Source organism: Nicotiana attenuata, unplaced genomic scaffold, assembly GCF_001879085.1.
Source record: "Nicotiana attenuata strain UT unplaced genomic scaffold, NIATTr2, whole genome shotgun sequence".
Classification (NCBI taxonomy): domain Eukaryota; kingdom Viridiplantae; phylum Streptophyta; class Magnoliopsida; order Solanales; family Solanaceae; genus Nicotiana; species Nicotiana attenuata.
Window position 1 is genome coordinate 53,235 of NW_017671821.1, and position 10,358 is coordinate 63,592.

Sequence of the window (10,358 nt, forward strand, 5' to 3'; positions counted from 1 at the left end):
AGCATTCGGGGCTGAAGTAGCAAAGGCAATCACGCAAAACTTCAGCATTCTAGTAGACGGGCCTGAAGTAGCAAGTGTGCCGAACCAAGTGTACTGAAGTTTTTGTTTGTAATTGCTGAACTTAACTACTTAAGCATAGTAACTGAAGTTTTGTTCTCTATCTGCTGAAGTTTTTGTTTGTAATTGCACTAAATAAGCTGAAGTTTTTTTGTCCTGGATTCATTAGTTTTGTCATTAAACTTTTTCACAAACTTCAGCAGAAGATGCTGAAGTTATTTAGTTCATTTATAAAAACTTCAGCACTAAATAAGCTAAAGTTTTTTTGTCCTGGATAAGTTTTTTCACAAACTTTAATTTGATAACTAAAAGACATTCTTAAAAGACACTGTGAAAAAAGACAGAAATAATCATCGCTAAGGATCAATATTGTATCGGTAAAAGTGGCAATTTGTGGAGGCATACATACACATTACAGTACACAGTCTCTCATGGGAGTGTTCAGGCAGCAGAAAGAAGAAGAAGAAGAAAACGAATGAGGAAGAGAAATGGAGTTGGAGTTGTTTAAAAAGTAGGTACAAGTTAAAATTTTTTAAATAAATGGGTATAGGTTAAATGGGGGCAATCAAATAGGGCGGCCCATACGATTTTTACCTATCTATTTATGCCGCAAAGAGACTTTTGGCATTTAATTTTTTTTTTTTGCCAAAAAACAATTACAAAAAATCTTTGGCTTTTGAGATTTGTGGAAATTTCACATGGTTAGCTCGTTGGCCCACCTTCCATTTCTATTAATTGTAATTTTGCCCACTTAATTTCATATAATTTGCATTTATGTTGGGCACTTTGTGCAAAAAGGCTGATGTGCTTAAATATAGAGGATTGCATTCTGCTCTATAATTTTCTTTTGTACTTGATTTTTTTTATACTATATCTCTTATCCAAAGGACTCAATCTATCTTTTATTCTAGACATCATAATTTTGGTTATCCATTCACTATGTAAACATTATATACTTAGTAAAATATTCCATCCGTTTCAATTTGTGCGAACATATTTAATTGTGCACGAAATTAAGAAAAAAAGAATTTTTTTTTGAACTTGCGACATAAAATAAAAAACATATATTTTCTGTGAATATAACTTATTGCATAAAGATAAATTATGTACGTTGCAAAGGGACTTTAGGTATTTAAGAAACTTTTCAGCCATTAGTCGAGGCTCTTGTAGACTCGGACACCCGGTGCAAATAAAGAAAAAAAAAAAAACACTAGTTTTGACCCTCCACTCTTTCGCGCCAAAAGCTTTTACCCTCCTTAGGAACAGTGAAACAGCGCCAAAAAAGAAAAACCCGCGAAATTTAACTAAGGTAAAATCTATTACCGCCAAAACTTTCAATGCGTACAAAAGAAAAAAGCCCTCTTTCAATCCTTTCTATAGTCTCTCAAAAAGTTTCAATTCATTTGCTCAGCTTTTCGTAACAAAAAATCTCAAGAACTTATGCTCTTTCTTTTCTAGTTTTAATACCTTTTATTATTTGCTCAAAATCAATGGAAATGGAATCAAAGGTTGAGGAAGGGGTTCTGCCTCTTGACTTTGTGGAATCAGAGAATGAGAAGAAAATAAAGATGATCAAATCAATCATAGGTTCCGAAATTACAGAAAAGGCCATTCTTGAGGCGCTTTCTCAACAAAACAATAATCCAGAGGCAGCCATTAACCACTTGCTCGATTCTTCGCCACCGTCAGCCGTTCACAAGACTGTTACTAGCACTGGGGTTAGGATTTCTGCTACTGTAAAACAAGAAAATGTTGAAGAATCAGTGGGTTTTGGAACAGTTCATGGGCTAAAAGTTAAAGAAGAACCTGATCTGGTTATTAATGAAAAAGGGCTAGAAGTGGAACAGAAGAAGGTTTTTGATGGTTATGAATCAAAAGGGTCTGTTGGTAAATGTGATTTGAGCTTTGATGGTGAAGAAATGGTTAATGGACTAAAAGTTAAAGAAGAACCTGATATGGGTATTGAGGAAAAAGGGCTAAAAGTAGAAGAAAAGAAGGTTCTTGATGGTTATGAATCAAAAGGGTCTGTTGGTAAATGGGATTTGAGCTTTGATGAATGGTTAAAGTTGCCCGAAAACAATCGACACATCGATACACAGAAGCCGAAAGACGAAGAAAAGAAACTGGAAATCATGAAAATTAAAGATGAGCAGCAAGATGTACTTTGTGTTGAACCATTGTCAGCAAGGCCATTAGAATACAATTCACTGAAAAGTAGCAATATGGCTATTAGTGCAAAACAAGAATACAACAGACTGAAAAGCAACAATGTGGCTATTTCTGCAAATATGGAAAAAATGGAAATGAAGAAAAATATGCTTAGTACTATTGTGATAGAAGATGGAGATTTTCCTGAAGATCCTGATTGGTTATTAGTTGGGAGAACTATTGTTACTGGGCTTTCAACTACAAAAGGGAGAAAATTGGTAAATAATGAAATTGTTCATTTTGCTTTTCCTCAACAAGGAAATAGTAAGTGTAGTTCACAATGGGGTGGATCAAGAGCTGCTGTTGCTGCTGCATCTTCCATTGTTCGATTCTCGACGAAAAGATTTGGGGAGGTAAACTTGAATTCAATCATATTATTAGCATCACTGTTTTAGTACGTAGTCTTGTTATTCACTTTGCTATGAAGTTTCTTGTTTTCTAGTAGGCCGAAGCTTATTCAGAATTTAAATTTGATAGATTCGTTGTTGTTCCAAATTTAACACTTATTGATATTTTAATAGCTCGATTGAACTCGTTCTCGGTTGAGAGTCTATTGGAAAGAACCTTTCTACCCTCCCCAGACCTTACCTGTGGGAGTATATCGTGTTTGTCGTTGTTGTTGTTGTTTGAACCCATTGCAGAAACACTCTATCTGCCTCTGTTAGCAGGGAATATAAGTTTTGAGTTTAAGTTCTATTTTTACATAATCAGGTCAATTATTAGGCAATTACAAATGAACAATTGATATTTGTAAAAAAAAAAAGTTAACTAACTTGCTACCAGAGGTTAAAATTCATTGATAGTGTAAATAAATTTTACACCTTCATAACTTAACTCCTAAGATTCTTGGCATTGAACTCTCAATTTTGAAATGAGTTTAAGTTATATACATTCTCGATGGAAAGAATGTTTTACACTATCAGGTTTTGATATATAGGTAAGCCTCCTTAAAATATGGTATTTGTAATCTTGAAAATAAGATTGGTTATCTGCTATAACATGCAAAGGTGATGTGATAGTGTAAAGATACCTTAAACTTACAGTGCTATAACTTTGAAATTATGGATTTAGATTTAACATTTGTTGAAAAGTTAATAATTTTTAGATATGTGTCTATACTCGGTGTAAACATTATTGGGTTTGATCGAACCTGTTGCATAAACATTATCTACCACTGCTAGTATGGAGTTGGTATTTCCACATTTTGTCATGTATTATTTCAAGTGAAAATCTTGAATTTTGAAGCTGAGATCATGCTAATACGAAATCAAACTTATTTCTATTTTTTAAACGACTTGACAGATTGGACGCCTACCAATGGAATGGGCAAAATGCCTCATTCCACTTGTAAATTCTTCAAAGGTAAAGGTTCATGGCCGATGTGTTGCTGCGCCTGTAACTCTGCAGCTAATGCAGGAGCTTATGTTGTATGTAAGGTAAAACACATACTGTTCTTTAAAAGTTTGTATTAATGAGCTTAGTATATATTGTACGTTATATGTAAATCATGCTCTTTTGTTTACAGTTTCTACATCCACCAGTCAGTGTTTACTAGCGGCGATAAGTCAACTTGGAAGCTGGATTCTCCCTCACAAATTGATACTACAACATATCCACTACTTACTTTGTTCAGGTTACTCAAAGTCAAACCATTTCAAAATGTATGTTAGATATAGTTTATTGTTCAATGAATGGAAACAATTCAAAGCTCCGTTTAGTTTCTTACTGACGTCTGCCTTCTCTTTTGCTAATGTTTTTCAGGCTGAGTTCACTCCGGATGAACTTTATTCTCGTAAACGCCAGCTCAATTTAGATGTATGTTGATTCTTAATTGTGTTATCTCACTATTGTTTCCTCATTTCAGTTGCCATGTTCTCAATATATAGAAGCAAGAATAACAAACTGTTTGTTGTACTTAATAGTTTTTTTAGCGCAAGTTACACATTTGGCATGTCGGCCATAAATAATTACATCTGCTAGCCAAACATAAAAAAATATGTATAAAATATCTGTATTATATGTATATTGTACATTAATATACAAAAAATGTTACATTTTGCCAGCTATTATTTTTGAAGCGGCAATACTGTGTAGTTTTCCCTCTTCTTTTTTTACCAGTGCAACAATATGCTGATTAGAATATTACTGATGTTCTGCTTATTGTTGACAGTGTGATTCAAATGAGGCTGCTTCAGCATTACCAATAGCAAAACGAAGAAACGGCTGCCAGCAGTATTCAGAGCAAAACAAGGATGACCATGATATCTCTGAAGCATCGTTTAACAAACTTGTTGGTTCTGTAGACATGTATGACTTGAAGGTGTAATCCAATTGACATACTTCTTTTTAGTAAAACTGAAATGAGATAATGTCGAAGCTTATACCTTTTACATTGTATAGGAAATGGACGCTCCGGATACACTTATGTGCAGCCTAAGGCCTTATCAGAAGGAGGCTCTTTACTGGATGTCAGAATCAGAGAAAGGAAGTGATGTTGAGGAAACATCTAAAACTCTTCATCCGTGTTGGGCAGCGTATCGGATATGTGAAGAGTAGGCACTTCTCTCACTGAATAAGATGTTGCAAATATTTGATCTTTAAACATAAATCACTGACCAAATTTCTCCAACAGGAGAAAAATTTATGTCAATATTTTCTCTGGTGAAGCAACGACAGAGTTCCCAACTGCATCAAAGTCAGCGCGAGGAGGGGTGAGATTTTCTTTCTACTGATTAATTTACTACCTTTTGTGTTTCTTACTTTTAGTTCATTTATCATTCTTTTGTTTGTCTAAATTAATTTTATCTCTGCAGATATTGGCAGATGCTATGGGGCTTGGAAAAACAGTAATGACAATTGCCTTAATACTTGCAAAAATGGGCAGGGGTGGTAGCACTGATGATCAGGTATGTGTCTCTGAAGACGTAGATGAAGATGAACGTATAACAAAAAGAATCACTTATGCTGATACAGAAGTCTCAAGAAAGGCGAAAGGCGGCACTCTCATTGTCTGTCCTATGGCATTACTTGGCCAGTGGAAGGTAATTCTCATAAAACAAGTAATGAAATGCAGACATGAGTTCTGCACAGTATTTTCTCTGAATTTCACGAGGATTTTTTTGGGCCACGTTTCACTTAATTCCTGTTGTTTTCCTTTGAATGCTAGGATGAACTTGAAGCACATTCAAAACCTGGTAGTGTTTCAGTTTTCGTTCATTATGGTGGGGACAGAAGTAATGACCCTAAAGTGATGGCAGAACAAGATGTAGTCCTAACAACTTATGGTGTCTTGAGTGCAACTTACAAGGCTGTAAGTATTAATTAATGGATGTCATTTTCAAGTATTAACATACATAATTAGTTCGACATCATCTTCCTCGCTATCATTGTTATTCTAATGCCAGCTTTGTTGTCCCTCAGGATAGGGAGAATAGCATATTTCATAAAGTTGATTGGCACCGAGTGGTTCTAGACGAGGCACACACCATAAAATCTTGGAAGACTCTCGGTGCACAGGCTGCGTTTACTTTGTCAGCACATTGTAGGTGGTGTCTTACTGGTACTCCTCTTCAGGTATGTCACAAAAATTGCATGATTACACTTGATATACTTCAGTTCTTTTGGTTCACATAATTTTCTTCTAATTGAGATGAATGGTGATTGCTATCTCATCCGACTTTCTAACTAAGAATGATGATATTTTATGATCTATATTGATGTAATAAGTACTATAATTGGTGCAGAATAATTTGGAGGACCTTTACAGCCTTTTATGTTTCTTGCACGTTGAGCCATGGTGCAACTGGGCATGGTATGTATAGATGAATAGTTTCTTTTTATGTTTAGCGAAAACTACACATTATAGATGCTTCCAAAAATAATAGCCGGCAATATGTATATATACATATTCTGACATATTTTTGGTATATTTGGCTAGTAGTTGTAATTATTTTTGGCCGACCGGCCAAATGTGTAACTTACTGTGTGTTGATTAAATTGCAAAGTACTTGGCCTTTCTTCTATCTACATTAAAAAGTTCTCGGTAACATGACTGAGCTATTTCGTCGTCCTGTTTGCCCCTAATATAGGTGGAACAAGTTAATACAGCGACCTTATGAAAATGGTGATCAAAGAGCTTTAAAATTGATCAAAGCCATTTTGAGGCCACTTATGTTGAGGAGAACAAAGGATACCAAGGACAAAGAAGGAAGGTGCTTATTCTATATTTTTTGAAATCTTCATTATCCTCCTCTTCTTTCAATTGATGCAGACTTGGTATATTTCCGGGCACTTATGTGTTCTTTTGAAATCAGGCCGATTCTTGTTCTCCCTCCAACTGATATTCAAGTCATTCAGTGTATACAATCAGAAGCCGAACGTGACTTCTACGATGCCCTCTTCAAGAGATCTAAAGTAAGAATGAGAATCTTGTTCTTCCAATGTAAAACTTGAGGGGTCGTTTGGTTCAAAATCAGGATAACGATAAACCAGGATTAAAACCTGGATAACATATCCTACTTTCTATATGGGATAAGCTATATCAAGATCTTGGTATAAAAATGATACCGGTAACTCCTACCTCTAACCAAAAACGGGATACATTTAATTCCAAAATGTATACCGGAATAACCCACCTAATCCCTTGAACCAAACAGCCCTTTAATGTTGTTGGTTCTTCAAATTTTTTCCATTTAAGTGCTTTGAGTTTCTTGTATTTTTTACGCGAATGATCGTTTTTGCTAATGGAATGTATGCTTTATACTTTTTGTTTTTGATGAATAAACCAGGTTCAATTCGATCAGTTTGTGGCACAAGGAAAAGTTCTTCACAACTATGCTAATATTCTCGAATTACTACTTCGATTGAGGCAGTGCTGCAATCATCCTTTCCTTGTTATGAGGTTAAAATGAGTCTTCAATCTATTAAAACTTGAGCAACACACCTTGTTAGTTTCTTCTTGGATCTAACACTATATATTTACTGCTTGTAAATATGCAGTCGAAGCGATACGCAAGAATTTGCAGACTTAGACAAGCTAGCAAGAAGGTTCTTGGAAACAAATCCTGATTCTACAACACAGAATGCACCTACACCAGCATATGTAGAAGAAGTTGTTGAAGGAATTCGTAATGGCGAAAACACGGAATGTCCAATATGCCTTGAGTCAGCAGATGATCCTGTGTTAACACCATGTGCTCATAGAATGTGCAGAGAATGTCTACTTTCAAGCTGGAGAACACCAGCAAGTGGACTTTGTCCAATTTGTAGACAAATGATAAGGAAAAATGAGCTATTTACGTGTCCATCCGAAAATCGGTTTAGGATTGATGTTGAGAAGAATTGGCAAGAGTCATCTAAGGTTTCAAAACTGTTGGACTGCTTAGAATCTATAAGAAAATCAGGTTGTGGTGAAAAGAGCATTGTGTTTAGTCAATGGACTTCATTTCTTGATCTTTTGGAAATTCCACTCAAGAAAAAGAAAATTGGTTATTTGAGGTTTGATGGAAAATTGGTGCAGAAACAAAGAGAAAGGGTGTTGAAAGAGTTCAGTGAGACTAATGAGAAAACAGTAAGTAGTATCAATCTATGTTGCTCAGATTCTTCAAAATGTTGTCGAGTGCATGTCGGATAATCCAAAAGTAGTGCATTTTTAGAGGATCTAACGCGGGTACGACAATATTTTTGGAGAGTCGAGCAACATAGTACCAATATACTAATCTGTTTTCTTGAATATCTTTTGCTCAGCTCTTCTAAAGTTCTAACCTTTTTTTTATTTTTTATTTCAATGTGTTCAGATTTTGTTAATGTCACTAAAAGCTGGAGGCGTGGGCTTGAACTTAACAGCAGCTTCTAATGTCTTCCTCATGGTAATCTCTCTCTCATACATATATGTATATATATTATATGTTGCTTGGATCCTGCAAAAATGACTCCGCACTCGTATCAGGTCCTCCTAAATGAATAATATTTGGAGGATCGAGTCAGGGGCGAAGGTACATAGCCCTAAGGCCCTTTGTAGGTGAAATATTAGACTTTAATGTTATATAACATATATTGAACACCCTTTATTGGAGATATTTTTCCTTATTTCAAGTTCAACACCCTAAATAAAATTCCTGGCTTCGCCACGTAATCCAGTACACATGCACTTTTGGAGGACACGAGAAATATAATATATATTTTCAATGTTTTCTCTTTTCGATTTCTTGCCTTAGAAATAGCTTTTTGTAGAAATGCATGTTAAGGCTACGTGCAATAGATCTTTATTGTCCGGCCATTCCTTAGACCCCGCGCATAGCGGAAGCTTAGTACACCGAGCTATCCTTGTCACTTTTGAGTTTCTTGCCATATGATATTTGATGTTCTTACTTTTAATCATTGTAGGATCCATGGTGGAATCCTGCAGTAGAGGAGCAAGCAATAATGAGAATTCATCGTATTGGTCAAAAGAATACAGTTCGTGTTAGAAGGTTCATTGTTAAGGTAAAGATTCCTCATTGTTAAAACTTGATTTATTCATAGCGCATCACTTTGTCCAAAACTTATGTTTCACGGATTCTCCAAAATATCGCATTCGTGTTGGATTCTCAAAAATGCACTACTTTTGGAGTATCTGACACGCACCTAGCAACAATATTTAAGAGTCCGAGCAACATAGTCCTAAACTACATGACTTATTTCTTCATCTTTTTCCATAAATACAAGAATAAAGGTTATTTTTTTTTACAACTTTGTATTAAGAATTTTGTTAATTTTGTATTTTAGTTTATAAATATTAATGATTATCTATATGGAAAATGGGGTGTAGGACACAGTAGAAGAAAGAATGCAACAAGTGCAAGCAAGAAAGCAAAGGATGATAGCTGGAGCTTTGACTGATGAAGAAGTACGTTCAGCTAGACTTGAAGAACTCAAGATGCTTTTTCGATAGTTGATTTTACCCAATGAAAAATCCAAATTATATATATTTAATTGGATGTAAAATTAGAGGAAAAAAAAGAAATATGTTCCAAGGGCGGATTAATTATTTTTTGTATAGTCCCAACTTTTCCACCTGAATTTTGTAAAGTCTTGTAAAAGTAACAAACCATGGGTAGTTGATCCTCTTTTTTTAAGATAAGTTATTTTTGTCTATGCTTTCGCTTTTAAAGTCCATAGGTTTTGTATATTCTTCATTCTCTAAATGGTTAGAGGTGGATCTAAAATTTAAATTTAATTAGTTTAACTTTTAAAATTATTTGTTCTAGATTCATTAAAATGTTAAAATTATGGATTTAAAGCTAATATTTGTTAAGATTTTAGTAAGATTTTAAATATAAATTCATACTCCGCATTTTGGATTTAGTTGAGCCTGTAGTTGAAAAGTTATATCCACCCTTGTTAATGGTGGTTCAATTGTTTTTGGCTAGTAGTAGAGGTGTCTAACGGGTCGGGTTAGCTCGTTTTCGGACCGGGCCAAACCGGTTGAAACCGGAACCGGCCCGGATCAGTACAAAGGGGGCCGGGCGGGCTGGGATAATAGGGTAAGGTGGGTTGGTCCGTTTACGTTGGGGCTACCGGTTAATCGGCCCGGTCAACGGTTTTTACTGTAGAACCGGTTAACCGGCCCAGCCCGGCACGGCCCAGATCAGTATAACGGCTACCTTAATTTTATTTATTTATTTTTATAATAGGGCCTGCCTTTTTCTGACCGTTGGCAACGGTCCTTGGGGCCGTTGCCCAACGGCAGATTTGCACAAATAGCCCATTTTCTGGCTTTTTAAAAAAAAAAAATAAACACCTTTTGTACTTACCTAATTAGCCCATTGAAAAACTATAAATACATTCCCCCTTTTCTTCATTTATTCACTCATCTCTCATTTCTCAAACTCAAATTCTCAATTTAAGTTAAATCATGCCCCGTACTTCTAGAGTGCGCTCATATGTTTGGGAACACTTTGAGGTGGTAGATGAAAATGAAGAAGTTCAGAAAGTAAAGTGCAAGAACTGTGGACGAGTCTTAAATCTTCGTCTAAAGTGTGACACAAGCTCTTTAAGGAGGCATATGAAGAGTTGTCTTGAGCGTCCTCTAGAAATTCGCATTTAAGTTGATT

At 35.4% G+C, this 10,358-nt stretch overlaps 1 protein-coding gene across 1 annotated transcript; it reads left to right on the forward strand.

The window, feature by feature from the left end:
• Window positions 1–1,406: 1,406 nt before the first annotated feature.
• Window positions 1,407–9,380, forward strand: LOC109210412 (putative SWI/SNF-related matrix-associated actin-dependent regulator of chromatin subfamily A member 3-like 3). The gene is made up of 18 exons (XM_019373825.1): window positions 1,407–2,618; window positions 3,568–3,701; window positions 3,791–3,926; window positions 4,027–4,080; window positions 4,436–4,585; window positions 4,666–4,817; window positions 4,898–4,976; window positions 5,079–5,306; window positions 5,432–5,575; window positions 5,686–5,838; window positions 6,009–6,076; window positions 6,354–6,476; window positions 6,579–6,678; window positions 7,053–7,165; window positions 7,264–7,834; window positions 8,061–8,132; window positions 8,650–8,748; window positions 9,074–9,380. Exons 1-18 carry the CDS (start codon window positions 1,548–1,550, stop codon window positions 9,194–9,196), a joined length of 3,570 nt encoding a protein of 1,189 aa, XP_019229370.1. The 5' UTR covers window positions 1,407–1,547; the 3' UTR covers window positions 9,197–9,380.
• Window positions 9,381–10,358: the final 978 nt, after the last annotated feature.

What these genes read in the sequence shown, in the direction of transcription:
- LOC109210412 (XM_019373825.1), top strand. Translation starts at nt 1,548, where the DNA reads ATGGAAATGGAATCAAAGGTTGAGGAAGGGGTTCTGCCTCTTGACTTT. An exon ending in CTTCTAATGTCTTCCTCATG is followed by an intron (nt 8,133 to 8,649) that starts GTAATCTCTCTC and finishes TAATCATTGTAG; the next exon opens with GATCCATGGTGGAATCCTGC. An exon ending in TTAGAAGGTTCATTGTTAAG is followed by an intron (nt 8,749 to 9,073) that starts GTAAAGATTCCT and finishes AATGGGGTGTAG; the next exon opens with GACACAGTAGAAGAAAGAAT.